Source organism: Prinia subflava, chromosome 2 (assembly GCF_021018805.1).
Source record: "Prinia subflava isolate CZ2003 ecotype Zambia chromosome 2, Cam_Psub_1.2, whole genome shotgun sequence".
NCBI classification, from domain to species: domain Eukaryota; kingdom Metazoa; phylum Chordata; class Aves; order Passeriformes; family Cisticolidae; genus Prinia; species Prinia subflava.
The window spans coordinates 87,376,220-87,390,495 of record NC_086248.1 but is presented as its reverse complement, the minus strand read 5'-3'; the positions used below and the strand labels follow the sequence as shown (position 1 = coordinate 87,390,495).

General features: G+C 50.1%; 1 protein-coding gene and 1 long non-coding RNA gene across 3 annotated transcripts in view; one reads left to right on the top strand and one right to left on the bottom strand.

Annotated features, from left to right (window-relative positions):
- Nucleotides 1-8,987, top strand: part of LOC134547212 (uncharacterized) — a 25,109-nt gene extending 16,122 nt beyond the window's left edge. Inside the window, exons 1-3 of one of the 2 annotated variants that reach the window (XR_010079417.1) lie at nucleotides 5,703-6,152; nucleotides 8,117-8,304; nucleotides 8,414-8,987. This is a non-coding gene — a long non-coding RNA (uncharacterized LOC134547212). Of the gene's footprint in view, nucleotides 1-5,702; nucleotides 6,153-8,116; nucleotides 8,305-8,413 lie in introns of those variants that run through there. The other variant, XR_010079416.1, reaches the window with a different exon arrangement.
- AARS2 (alanyl-tRNA synthetase 2, mitochondrial) overlaps nucleotides 1-14,276 on the bottom strand; it is a 16,974-nt gene extending 2,698 nt beyond the window's left edge. The window contains exons 1-17 of the mRNA XM_063390875.1: nucleotides 14,010-14,276; nucleotides 13,464-13,652; nucleotides 12,693-12,838; nucleotides 11,762-11,956; nucleotides 11,109-11,253; nucleotides 10,527-10,672; nucleotides 10,126-10,234; nucleotides 9,759-9,797; nucleotides 9,009-9,120; nucleotides 8,348-8,475; nucleotides 7,478-7,628; nucleotides 5,525-5,694; nucleotides 4,418-4,531; nucleotides 3,930-4,070; nucleotides 3,155-3,292; nucleotides 2,655-2,764; nucleotides 1,462-1,570 (exon numbers count right to left, since the gene is read on the bottom strand). Of these exons, the coding sequence (XP_063246945.1) occupies nucleotides 1,462-1,570; nucleotides 2,655-2,764; nucleotides 3,155-3,292; nucleotides 3,930-4,070; nucleotides 4,418-4,531; nucleotides 5,525-5,694; nucleotides 7,478-7,628; nucleotides 8,348-8,475; nucleotides 9,009-9,120; nucleotides 9,759-9,797; nucleotides 10,126-10,234; nucleotides 10,527-10,672; nucleotides 11,109-11,253; nucleotides 11,762-11,956; nucleotides 12,693-12,838; nucleotides 13,464-13,652; nucleotides 14,010-14,234 (2,367 nt within the window). The 5' untranslated portion in view covers nucleotides 14,235-14,276. The remainder of the gene's footprint in view (nucleotides 1-1,461; nucleotides 1,571-2,654; nucleotides 2,765-3,154; nucleotides 3,293-3,929; nucleotides 4,071-4,417; nucleotides 4,532-5,524; nucleotides 5,695-7,477; nucleotides 7,629-8,347; nucleotides 8,476-9,008; nucleotides 9,121-9,758; nucleotides 9,798-10,125; nucleotides 10,235-10,526; nucleotides 10,673-11,108; nucleotides 11,254-11,761; nucleotides 11,957-12,692; nucleotides 12,839-13,463; nucleotides 13,653-14,009) is intronic.

The following is a 14,276-nucleotide window of genomic DNA, read 5'->3' as shown; positions in this document are numbered from 1 at the left end:
ACAGAAACAGTCCACAGGGATGGAAAAAGCAGGGAGACAGCAGGGTCATTAACATGGAAGTGCTGCTCAGAATCCAGTAAGAAGACACCTACAGATGGTTTAGGAATGACTGTTCCTGCAAGACTCTGAAATACAACATTGCTCTCTAGATTTGCAACCAACACTAGATGGTCACACAGGCAGACCAAGCTGTTGAGCTTTCTGTGGTATTTATGATCAAAATTCATGTTTCCTCAAAAATTTGCACCAAAATCATCAGGATTTCATTGAGGAAAAACTGGGGAGCTTTGTGCAGCATCTTAGAAATCTTTTTTCATTAGCAAATGCAATCTTGAAACTGCTGACTGAAGAAACTAGAGAAATACACTAAAAGAAACCTCATCAGCCATTCAAGCATATTTCCTGAGTTTACCTATCTTGATATATTTCTTATTGTTCTTACCAACAATGCTATTATTAATAATTTTTAAAAAAGCTATTACAAGCTTTTTTCACCCGTGCCAATCCTTAAGGTTTGGAGCATTTCCTCCCTGCCAGATCTCTGTGCCCAGGATGGTCCTGCAAGACTGGAGCACAGGACAGCAGAGGACTGCTCTGCCTAGCCAGGATACACAATCCTTGTTTCAAGTGATTTTCCCCTGCCTGCAGTCTCCCTTGTCTCATTAACACTTGCACTGAGCTCCTCTCGGGGGCTCTCCAGGTCAGCACTTCCAGCAAAGCATGCAGATGTGCCCTGCAGCTTTTTGTTCTTCTGCACAAAGAAAAGCCTCTCTGGGACACAGATGCACAGGGGAAGGCCAGCCAAAAAGTACCAGATTTGCAGGGGTGGGCTTTGCCTTTAGTCTTTCCAATTCCAGTGACTATGAGTCACTCTCCTCTGACAGCAGCCTTAAAGGAAGAGGGGAGGCTTATGGGGCACCTGACACTTCCAAATACTCAAAGGACAGAGTGATCTCACTAACACAATAGTAGGTTGCTTACTTTTTATACAGAACCAGCCAGACCAGAATCACAGTTTAGCAGGAAAAAGACGACAGAAGGGAAGCAAAAGGGCTGTAAGAATTAGGCCAAAACCCTGTAATCATAAAGTGCAAATCCAGCTGTGATAGGCAGGAGGCGAAATCAATGCACAAAGAATTGCACCTTAAAATACCTACTGGGGGATTGAAATTTATAGACCAGAGGCTTCCTGATATTTTGTGCAAGTTTTTATCTTGGAAAAGGGGGTCTGAAGGAAGAAATGAAGGTCAAGGAGACAGAGAACCAGGATGGGAGGGAAAGGAGGTGAACGGTGAGATACAGGAGCAGAGCTGAGTCCAAGGCTGAAGCAGAAAGCCAGAGGAGGCACAGCAGTGCCACAAGCAAAGCAGTGGGGAGCTAATTGTCTCTGAGGAACCTGCAACGTTTGGTCCTTCTGGCACTGCCTTGACATGGCAGAAATCTCCCCTTTCTCTTTCTTACCTCTTTGGCTCGTCCCCCTGTCACTGCAATGACACGGCTAATCCCTCTGACAAGCTGCCGCTCACTGATGATGGCCAGATCTTCCACAGATCCTGTTTGGAGAAGATGCCTAAAATGTCAGCAGAGAACAGGAAAGAAAGCAGGTTGCTCTTTGCAAACAGAATTCAGGAACCCTGCTTTCTTTTTTGAAAACTCTGAAGTCCAGCAGCCCTTTCCTAATCCTAACCCAAGTACCTTGAATCTTTTCCCATCCCTAAAATCCTGATGGTACCCTGTCAGGCAACAGACAGCAGAGTTGAGGCTACTCCAGAGGAACCCCTGTGCTACCTGCCCAGCAGGCTCCAGTCAAAAGGTGCAGCCAAGTTCTGTCCTCCTTTCCTCTCCTTCAGCAGTGAGATGAATTGGCATTTTTCTCTTCTACTCAGCTTCTACTCCACCACTCTTGTCAGGCCAGCTCACTGCCTGGCCCGTAGACTCCAGGCAAAGGACAGCTGTGTAGTCAGGACACTGACAACCTCCCTCTTCCTTCTTGTTTATTCAACACTGGATATGAAAACTACAGTGTCTCAGGGTTCTGTTATCACGAGTAATCAATTCCAGACATCTTCTTAAGAACAGATCATCTCTTCTCCCATACAGTTTTTTGTCCCACTACTCCCACAAGAAGATCTCATGGCTACAAAATTGCTCATTTTCAGCTCTATCTGCTCTAAGGCAAGTATGTTCCTTTTTTTTTTTTTTTTTTTTTTTGGTGTCAGCACTGTCCTAAGATCGATTAACTTTTCTTCTACTCTCATTACTGCTAAAAGCAGAAGAGGGTGAAGATAATTAATTAAAATAATCAGAGCAGTCTCAAGTTCTCACAGCTGAACTGGAGTCTCCAGCCAGGTCCCCAGCCCTTCTGCAACCCCAAGGCAAAGCACCACAACCCTGATGTGATGGGTCACACACACCTTCCCCATACTCTGCTGCTGCTCTCTGGCTTCTTTGGTTTCAGGCTATGAAATAAGGAAAAGTGCTGTGCATTTTATTAAAGTGTGCTCACCCTGGAACTTCCAAAGCTTTATAACTAGCCCATCCTAGTGAGGAGACTTAGTTTCACAGGGACAGGGAGGTCAGCTTGTAGTGATGTTGCTACCTCAGCCACCAGTGCCCACAAACATGCCTTCTGGCTGCAAGTAAAAGTCACTTACGTCCCACAGCAGAGCTCCACAGAGGTCTGCATTGCAGCCTCGGAGTCACAGGCCAGCACATTCTCCACAGGGACCCCCAGGGACACTATCCTCACTGGATCTGGATACTCCTGACAGAGGAGACAGGGATCAGCAGCGAACAACATGGTTGTTCAGGGGCACTTACAGACTAACCACATGGCTTCAGGTGTCTGCCTCATTTTCCCCCTGTTCTAGAGCATCCCCTGAGTCAGGACTGGCACTACTTCTGCCCCACATCCAGCCACTAATGGGGAAAAAGAAACAATTGGTGACACGACAGGCTTTCAGTCCACAGGCATAAACAGAAAGCCTGTGCATCACCAGTCTCCATGTCCTGAGATCTCATCTCTGTCCTATTTTCCCTTCTGAGTTTTGGGAGACAATTCCCTTGCACAAACATGTTGTGTCAACATCCCATGTCCCAGATGATTCCTGCTGAAGGAGAAGGCTCATGAAGACATGCTGCCAGCCTGCCATACCTCATCCACCGCACGGAGTCCCTGCACTCCTCTTGCCAGTGTGAGGGGGACTTCAGCCGTATGCACCACCTCATTTTTTTGGATCAGATCCTGGACCACTTGCTCCACTTGCTGCAGCTGCTCCACAGTCACATGGCCCTGAGGAATCAAATCAGCCACATTTAGCAGAAGCCTCCTGAGAGGTGCAGAATGAAGGAGGGAGAACCGGGGCACAGCCACCAGATGACTCAGCTTGGGCACACCACTCTTCCCCTGCATCTCATCTTCTCTGCTTGTAAAAGGGAACTGTGAACATCATGGCCCTCCCACCTTCTCCTCTCATGAGAGATAAAGGTTCTTCATACAAGAGCATCAGCTAGTCTTCAAAAGAGATGCTGGAATGAGTGAGAGGTTACCAGGGCCAGCACTCAGCCTGACCCAGAGCTTCACAAATACTCTCACGTGAATGTCCACTACAGACATCAGGTATGTGCCACAGCCAAGCACCACCTCTCAAAGACTCCTTTACACTATTTTGTGTCAGTCCCACCACCACTGGCCTTGCTAAATCCTTTCCCTTCCGACCCCCCTTCATCCCCTCAGCAAGCCCTGCTCAGGGTGAGGTCAATGCAAAATGGACACAGTCACATCCAGAGGACCAAGCTTCATTACTCACATCAAATGTGACTCGTCTCTAAAGGAGCAATTATGGGGAGAGGGGAAAATTCCCTGGAGAGAAGAGCCATACTGGAATGTTGGTACTGCTGAGCACCAGGAAAGTGGATTGGAGAGTCACCTTGGTATCGAAGTCGAAGCGCAGCTGCTCTGCAGTCACGTGGGAGCCCCGCTGCTCGGTGCCGTCACCCAGGACACGGCGGAGCGCGAAGTTCAGCAGGTGGGTGGCGGTGTGGTTCGTCATGCAGGCCAGGCGCTGCGCCTGACAGCACACAGGGATGGCACCGAGAGACAAGGAAAAGGCTGCATGTGAGGTGAGGGGAGAAGATGGAGGAGGAACAACGCATAGTACAGCTGTCTGATGAGTTATGTGACAGGGCAGATCTAACTCCTTTTTCCATGGGATCATCTTTGTAAAACAGTAAAGGGTAGGCTAGATACTTTTGGACAGACCAATGGCTCACAAAGATTACAGAGTCAGTTGTGGTATCTCCTTCCCACTGCACACTGTGAGGAAGAACAGTCTCAAGAATACAAGGGACAAAGATCTGCTGTGCTCGTGTTACTCAGGGCATCCCAAGGAAAAGGTTAAGAGCTCTCAGTTATCACCTCATCCACAAAGAGCTGCACTTGGTCGCCAGCACGCAGGGTTTCCACAGCGGTGACCTCATGGATCACGTAGCCACCACAGAGATGAACTGACTCCACAGGGAAGAGTACATCCTGAGCAAAGAGACACAAAAATGCTTTATAACACAGGGAAGAGCCAAATACCTGTGCATGTACCTGCTTGACCCGACTGGGAAACACAATTCCCACCAATCCCTAAAAGAAAGGGATGGGGTGGGAAAAGCAGAGAGAAGCTTACTGCAAACATAGCCAAAGTGTCTCAGACCTCACCTCTACCCAGCCACTCACTACACAGTATCAACAGGCTGCCAGCTTGGAGTGGAGGGGTAGTAACACCATCCATGCTGACATATTTTCTTAACAAATATGCTCATCCATGAGAAAATGAACAGCATCTCCCAAGGCACCTGTTTCTGGCATCCAAGGTACCACTTCTGCCTCACTGGGATGGCAACAAAACTGTACCACCACTTTAGCCTGGGGAGAAGTGCTGAGCAAGGCACTGTAACACCCTGCAAGGCTAAGAAGGCCCAGGGGTGATTATCAAGAGCTGGAAATGGGGAAAGGAGAAAAGGTTGCATCCTGTGTAACTTCCCAGGACAGGGTCAAAGCTCGCCCTTTGGCAAGGCTGAAGGAACATTCTGCAGAAGCGGAGGTCCTCCTTGATGCTCTTAGGAGAAGTAAGAGTTTTTGCACTGGGTCTCAGATTGGGCAGCACTTGCAGCTGTCCAGGACTGACCGAAGAGAAGTGACTCAGTTCAGACTCTCTGATCAATGATTGCATTCTCTCCATTACAACCCCACCTGGCAAGAACACAGCACACTGAAGGAAGACCTGAGAAGACTTTCATCTTCCTCAGCAAGATGAAATTGCAAAGGGCTGGGAGAGACTACCAGAGCAGCAAGAATGCCCTTGTGAAGTTACTGCTGATTCTGCCTTACCCCACCAACTCTGATGCTAAGCCAAGGGAACTGTCAAGAGTCAGCAGCTTGCAAATTAACACAGTAGAACAACCCATCACTTGGGAAATTCTGCCTGGCCTCAGAACCCATGGCACCCTTGGGTCAGGCACCAAAGGGCCTTACCTGCTGTCCCAAACGTATCATGTAGCCTTGGTCAGAGTCTTGTCCTCCCTGCTTCGCATAGAAGTTAGTCCTGTCCAAGATGACACCACAGCGCTGCCCTGCCGCAACCTCCTTATGGAGAGCCTGGTCTCTGTACAGCATCAGGACAGTGGCCTGGCACGGACTGAACTCTGTTAGGGGCAAGAAGACAGCTGCAGTTAGTGTGTGCAGCCTGTCAGATTGCAACAGGAAAGGAGGGATCACTTCCCCTGCCAGCCCTGTCAGTGCCTGGGCTATACTGAAGGCTGGCACTTTGCCTTGGTAGGAGAAGAATAGCTACTGGCAGAAAGGACGAAGGACTGGAGCTAACTCACCCCTCACTTACCTAATGACAGAACTGCTGAGCAGCAGCTAAGCAGGCAGGGGCACCCAATCTGGCTCCACATGAGCCTGGTAGAAGAAAATGTGGCACAGACACATCTGCATCTTGCTACGCTGCAAGCCTGGCAAACCTGACTGACTTTCCTGAAGATGTTGTGGATAGGGGACAGCAGGGATGTCACCCTTCTGGATGCAGCAAGCTTCTAATGTGCCCTCCCATAGGCTCCTTGAAGCCAAACTTGGGCACTATGGACAAGTGGACCATAAGGTGCGTGTGTAACTGGCTGGGCAGAGGGCCCCAGGGAGAACTGCTGTTCAATGTTCAACTGATATTCAGCTACTAGTAGAGCTACTTGGTGGCTGATATAAGGGACAACATCACTTACCATCTTAATTAATGACTATCCATGACAAAATGGGATGTAACCATATCCCACTTAAGTGGCAGGGACTGGCTGATACACTGAAGAACTGGGCTGATTTTTGAAGGCATCTGAGCAGTCTACAGAAATGAACTGACAAAAATCTTAGGTTCTCAGGAGCAAGCTAAACACAAGCCAGCAGGGTGCCCTTGCAGCAAGGGAGGCTGCCTGCTGAGCTGTATGAACACAAACATAGCCAGCAGGTCGAAGAAATAGGTTATTCATCCCTATTTAGCATTTGGGAGACTACATCTAGAGTACAGGAAATTCTGGCTGTATGTAAAGAAAAAAACCCTTGCACACTAAGAGTGATAAAGAACAGGGAACAGATAGGCTGTGAGATTTTTGTCCCTGAAGATACTGAAAACTTAAGTGGACAAGGCTCTGAGTAATGTGATTCAACAGTGAAACCGATGTTAGTTTTAACAAGAAATGGGACATCCAGAGATCCCCTTCAACCCAAATTATTCCATGATTCAGAAGCTGAGAAGGTGGGACAGTTCTAGCTTAGATATTTCAGCCAATGTCACTGCTAGGCTTTTTTCCTGTGTTCTGCTCTTGCTGTAGTATATATAGCTTGAATTGCCACATTTTCTGCTTAGCGTGGGCTGCCACCAGCACACTGGGTAAAAGGGATTTGGCTGTACACAGCCATCTCTAATTGTCTGTGACAGCCACACCACCTCTTGCTCCCTGTGGCTTATCTTCGTGCCTTCCAGGGAGCATCAGCAACCTCAGTCACCCTACACCACAAAAAGCCTGCGCTGGCACCTAGTGGTCCGTCGTGAAACAGCAGGGGCACGGTTTCACACAATACCTAAAACCTTTGTGTAATTATCCTTCTTTCCTCCCGAGCAAACACACCCAGAAGCCTAATTGCTGGAGACAGACTTATCTCTAGAAGAAAGCAACAGTCCCCGTTTCACCACTGCACCCAGTGGTGCCAACCCAGAGCTCAGCCTTGCTACCAGCCCAGAGCCTTCCTAGGGACATACCAACAGCACTAAGAAAAGCACCCAGTTTGGGATGAGGTACAGGGGTAGGGAAAAGATGTGGCAGCAAGGTGGACGGCTTTGGACCACGAAGTACACGTTGTGCATCATGGGGTTAGGCACCAAAAGCAGTCCTGTGAGGGCCTCCAGCAGAGCTTGCAGAAGGGCCAGGCACTCACCGTAGTGGCCGTGCTGCCCCAGCGCGTAGGCGTACTTCGGAGAGTCATCGGTGGCAGGCACGCTGCTGCTCTGCAGCCAGGCCAGCGAGTGCACGTCCAGCTGGGTGTGTGTGCTCCCTGCCTGGCCTGCCTGTGCGCCACCAGCCTTCCGCTGCAGCAGAGCAAAGGCACAGTTAGATGGGAGATCCCTGGGGGCAAGCAAACAGGGAACAGCAGCTACAAGGCTAAGGACGACTTCTGCCCCTTCATGGAAAAGGCTTGCTCAGATCCAGGCTGATGTAGGCTACTGCTAACTAACCCCATCCCTTCAAACCTCACAAGCACTGAATATCCACTCGGTGCTAGCCTCGAGCTAGGCCACACCAACTGTTAGCACATCCCTCCTGGCACAGCTTCCAGGCCATTAAAGCTCCAGAGAGCAAGGCCTCAAACCAATCACGGCACTGGGGGATGGTGGTGGTGGGTGGGCAGAGCAACTATTTCAGCATTACAGAGATCAAGAAGATTTTGTAAACTCTTCATAAATAATTTGTTGCTTGAGCTGTCTAAGCTGGTTCTACTTTGTGTGAGAAGTTAAGACTACATAACTAAGAGAGGACTCTCTTAACCTATGTAAATATTTTATAACCTTCACTCTAGCAACAGTCAGCATCATAAAATACCTGAAGAAAAATCACCAACCAATACTTCAGTTCCACATTCAGAAACAAGGGGATTGTGATGACACTGCTATTTCAGACTCACCTCCCCTTCAGGGAGAAGGCATGTGGTGCTCTGAAGAGCCTCAGCAGTGGAAGAGATCCTGCTTCCATGTTCACAGGAGACAGGTAAGCCTTTGAATTATTCTGACAAGGCAGGTCTCCTTCTTACCTTTGCATCTTCCAGAACAAGTTCGTTAAAAGCAGCTGAATCCAAACTGATTCCCTTCTCTTCAAGCATCAAGTCAATCAGATCCAGAGGGAATCCCAAACTCCCATAGAGGGACCAGGCAACTTCAACTGTAAGACAAAAAGGACAAGAACTCTGTGTGAACACAGAAAGCAAAGGCATCTCAAGATTTGTCTGCATGGGGCCAGTCTAGTGTGTGCTTTGGTAACGGGATCCACCTGCATTGTGTACAACTGTACAGTTAATGGGGAAGAGAAGCTGTGGAGTTCTTGCATGGAACTGAGTGTTAATAATGCTCCACAGCCCCATTCCTGCTAAAATTCAGTGCAGCACATCCAGACAGGCAGCTGCAGTGGTTGGGTCCTGTGCTACTCCTCTCAGCTGTCTCTTAAAAGGACCTCATTAATCAGTCAATAAAACAGCAAGGGAATGTTTCTCACTTGCCTGGTGCCTGCTTTGTTGCGAGGATGAAGTACTAGAAAACAACTGCAATCTGGAGAAAGGAACATCTGCTCCTCTGTCTGGGGCTAGACAGTCACAACAGAGGCTAGGGAGGCAAACATCCACCAGTTGTGACTGCAATATTTGTGAGGACCTGGAGCAAACGGTCTCCAAGTGCAGCTTGTCAGAAGAGGACACTCACCTGGGAAATTTGTGGAGGGTTCCATCTGCTGCACTGTCCTCTCGATGATGTGCCTCCCACGCTCCAGGGAGGACAGAAACGTGGCCTCATTCTCATTGATGATATCACTGATCTGCCCAAAGATCAGTAGGGTTAGCCACAACACTGCAGGGAGTTCCCCAGCTCAGTTCAGCACACATCAACCAGCCTTTTTGTTCTGTATCCATCACAACATGGCTCCAATGCATTATTGAACAGTGCCAAAGTCATTGTGCCTCCTGTCACCATTCCTGTCAAGGAAATATTGACCATCCACGTGGGGAAAGCTTTAGGCTGACAAATGTTCCCTACTGGGCATTCATATCTGTGACCCAATTACAACTGTATGTCTGGAACAGCCAGAGAAGTTGCTGTCAGTGGAAGCAAAATGGGAGCTTAGCCTTAAATCATCATTCCACTTTAGACAAAGAGCACCTGGGCGAGGACAGGCTGTACTTGCACTCAACCAAAAAAGCTACTGTAGCTTTTTTAGAGCAACAGCCGCTTTACACAGGACATGCAGTCCCTGGTAAGGACCTAGTGGAGCTCCCACATGAAAATCTGCCACAGATACTTTTCATGCCCAGCACATCTCAGCCCGCCCACGAGAACATGGTTGGTTACAGAGGAGACTAAGCAAACTCCTCTCGCTAAGTCCCAAGGGCAGGCTGATTTCTGGCCCTGAGAGCAGGGCCTCACGAAGATGAAACAGGAGGATTCCACATTGCTCACCTGGTTGGCATTCCTTGTCAGCTCTGGATAAGCATCTCCCTGTGGAAGCGAGCCACAGTTAGTGAAAACATCATCAGCATTTTCCTCAGGAGATCTTGCAGCATGCCACAAACATTACAGAGGTTACTTGCACACACTTACACATGCTGGTGCTGACTGTACCATTGATGACACCAGGCCCCCTCCCTCCCATCACAAGTGATATGGGGACAAGAGGTTTTAATGCTGGAATGAATAGCATCAGGTACAATTTCCTGGAGCTCCTTCACATCCAAGGTTGACTTCTGACAATGTGCAGAAAAGGGGCATGGGGCTAAATAGGATGTGTGTGATGATCTTTTTACCCCAAGACAGCAGCTTTACTCACCAGCACTTCCACTACAGTAGGCACCAGGGAGGCCAGGAGCCCAGGCGGAGCCTGTAGAACTTCGGAGCAAAAGCGTACAGCCCTGCGCAGGATCCGACGCAGCACCAGTCTGAAAACACGGCAGGATTTCTCAGGCAGCCTTGTGAGCATCCCTGCCCAGCTCCCACGGACATTCCCCAGCTCCTCTGGTCTGATTCTCAACACAGGCCAGCTGCTCCCAACACTCTACACCCATCCAAGGGGAAGTCTGCAGATTGGAACCACTCCCCAGCTCTCATCTTCCTGCCTCCCCAAAAGCTCACACACTCCTTGTCTGGGGCCCACACCAGAGCCTCTTCCCTGCTCATATTCCTCTCTAGACCTGACTTCCTCCCCCCCACACCATTTCCTTCTGTCCTTACTCTGCTCCAGAGAAGCCTGGGTAGATGCCATCAGTGATGCACACGCACAGGGTGCGCACGTGATCCGCCACCACGCGGTACGCCATGTTCACACGCCCAGCATCGGCATCCCCGACCAAACCTTGGTATCTGGGTGCCCTGCAGCCCTGAAAGAGAAAGCAGGGAGACAAATCAGCACAAAGTAATAGCTGCAGAAGAAGTTTCAATGCAAGAGGCAGCCAGCCACGCCTCACATTGTGTTTTTCAGCTACCTCTGAACCTCGTGCACCTAAGATGTACTCATTAAATCCTTCTGCAGCACTACAGACCAAGACTTCTGTACCTAACACAGGTCAGCCAATGCCTTGGCACTGAGAAATTTAGGACACTTTGCAGGAAAACCACATCAGCAGTACTGATATTCCAGCAGATTTCCAACCTGGATTTCTCCTTTCTTTCTAGAACACTGCATTGGACCTGGCAGAACATAACCTCCTGTCTCAAGATACTGCTCAGGAACATTCAGAGAAGGCTGTACCCAGCAAGCAGTCTGTGTTCAAGGAGCTTTTGTGGAGCTGTGACTCTGAGCAGAAGCACCATCACCTTGTGAATGGCATCCAAGATGGGAGTGAAGAGATCTGTGTCATAGTTGGACCGTTTGTTCTGCAGAACTGTCACCAGCCTTTCCAGACCCATTCCTGTATCCACATGGTGCTGTGGCAAAGGAAGGAGATTCCCCTCCACCTCTCTGTCAGCCAGGCAGGAAAAATAAAAGGCAAAAGAGAAGCAAGGATCAGTTCATGGGCAAAAATAAGGAACAGGTGAATCAAAGACAATGGGAAAGTGACAGGAGATGGAAACAGTGAGTGACGCAGCCTAAGGAAGCTCAGGGACAAGAGTGACAGCAGCCTTTTAGGCAGCCAGGATCTGACCATCACATAGTCAGGACAGACTGCAATGTAAGGAAAAAGGCCTTCCCCAACAGGGCCAAATGCCTTCTCCTCCTCCCCCAGGCTGCTGCAGACCTAAAGAGATCTCTGGAATGCTGCATTAAGGGATAACAGGCAGTGAAGATTGAAGAAGACAGGGAAATAAAGGAAAGGGGAGCAAGAGCCATGCTGGAAAAATCCCCACAGCTTCTTTCTTGCTCCTGGTATTGGCACCTTATGGAGAACAGAGGTAAGTCTGAGAATATATATGATTTTGGAGTCAGGCTAGGGGGAAAGGCTCTGGAGTTCAGAAGAGATGCTTGGTACCTGCTGTACTGCATGAAGACCAAGTTCCAGATCTCCACTACATCGGGGCTGCCCTGGTTCACCAGTGCTGCAGCATTTCGGCCACCACCCACATGGTCATAGTGGATCTCTGTGCAGGGACCACAGGGACCTGTGTCCCCCATCTCCCAAAAGTTATCCTTCAATGGGAAAGGAAGCACGTGACTGGCAGGAACCCTGGAAAGGCAAACAACAGAGGTGGCAGTGCAGGGCATACACACAAACCACACAGCAGCCTAGATCACAGAGAAAGCTGGAAGAAAGGAATCTTTTCTTCCTACTACAGACTCAATAAGCAAACACATCAGAATTCATCTGCTTCTGATCACACAGAATTACTCTCCTTAGCAAGATTAAGTGGGCCAAACCAGATAGGACCCTAGTCTCAGCCCAGAAGGACTGACAAACACAGCCTGGCCAAACAGGCTCTCCACTGGGTCAGTGGAACACCTTGCTCTTTGGAGCAGAGGCAAGACCTGAACACCATGAATGGCACAGAGCTGGCTGCCTTGGGTTCAAAGCCTACATACAGCCCGGAACAAGCTCCCAAAGCTCTCTGCAATGGCTGCACCCTCTCACTGAAGCAGCCATTGCTTGCTTTCAGAGGAGAACGTACTCTCACGATGGAGAGGAAACAAAGGATTGGAGATCTTGTACACACCTCATTCAGGCCAGCCAGTTTCAGGCACATACCCACCCCCACAGATACTGTCTGAGAATGAACCAAAAGTTCAAGAGACCCAGTGAGTTCAGAGCCCAGCTGACTTTTCACAGTTCAAAGAAACCAGAAACAATATGGGTTTAAAACACAATCTCTGGCCCCTACAGCTGATCAACTAAAGAGCAAATGCAAAGCTGTGGAAAGTGAAATGTCAGCACCTGCTGCTCAGAACCTCTTCTCTAACACGCTTACCCCAGGCGGAGCCACACGTCCCTGCACTCCTCATCCGCACTCAGCCCCAGCGAGGGGTCTCCACCAAAATAGGTGACGTAGAGACGATCTCTGGGGATCTCATAGACTTCTGTCAAGAGCTCCCAGGCCATGCTACATGCCTCCTCCTGAGCAGGTAGGGAACATAAACGAAGCACAGTAATTCAGGAAAGGTCTTTAGAATGGGAGTCAAACAACAAAGAAGTTAATTTCAGCTGTCCATCTCCCTTTCTAATTTTCAGGTGTATTGCAAAGAGCAGGATGAAGGTCAGGAGAGTGAGGCAGCTCACTGCTGGCAGTGGAAAACTGACATTCCTAGAATGTTGTGAAACCTTCAGCATGGTGTGCGTCTATGTGCTTACCAGTAGAGTTATATGGATTATTCTCTTTCCAAAGAAAAAATATATTTGCCACTTAAAAAACCTAGCACCCCTTAGTCTTCTTCCCTTTTCAAACTTCCTAGTAATAAGCATCAAATGAACTGGTAACCTCTTTTCACCCTATTAAGTGATCAACACTGGCATTCTCACAGAAAACTCTGGTTTTTATGTGTTGGTCACAGCTTTGACAGGTGAGTCTGCAGAACACATTCAGCGACAGAGCCCATGAGCTGACCACCTCTGTTCCAGACCACAGAGCTCCCAGGAATGAATCTGGATCTTACTGAAACTCCTTCTGCACACAGTCCTACAGCACAGCTCCGAAAGAAAGGCAATGTTTTCCCCTAGAAAGGGCTCACTCCTGTCACCTCACCTTAAAGTAATCCCCGAAGGACCAGTTCCCCAGCATCTCGAAGAACGTGTGATGGTAAGTATCTCGGCCCACATCCTCCAGGTCGTTGTGCTTCCCTCCCGCACGCACACACTTCTGGCTGTTCACCACCCGCCGGTGCTGGGCCAGCTCGCTCCGGGGGTGCGCCGTGCCCAGGAAAATGGGCTTGAACTGGAAAGAAGAGACACCCGCTGTGGACAGATGCCACGCAGCGCAGGGAGCTGCGCCTCAGGCTCCTGGAACACAGGATGGGTCAGGTTGGGACCATAATGGGTCATCTGGTCCAGCCTCCCTGCTTAAGCAAGTTGGTTCTAGAACACACGGCCCAGGATTATATTCAGACAGTTCTTAACTATGGCCAGCGAGGGAGACTCGCACAGCACTACGGCACTACGAGAGGCGAGGGCAGCCCAAAGCAACGCCGGCGATCTCCTGGGTAGGGGACACCCCAAGCCGGGCCGCGCTCCTCTGGGGGCGGGGAAGCGCCGGCGAGCCGGAGGAGCGGAGGTGCGGGAGCGGGGAGAGCACCTGGTTCATGCCCGCGTTGACGAAGAGGAGGCGCGGGTCGCCGCGGGGCCGCACGGGGGCCGAGGGCAGGCGGCGGTGGCCGTGGCGCTCCTCGAAGAAGCGCAGGAAGGCGGCGCGGACCTGCCCCGCCGACGGGCAGGCGGCACCGCCGCGGCGGGGGCTGCAGCGCCAGCGCCACGGCACCGCCAGCAGCAGCCGCCGCCGCAGCCGGGCGGCCGCGGCCATGGTGCCCCACGGCGGATGGCAGCGCCCGGAAGGGGCGGTGCG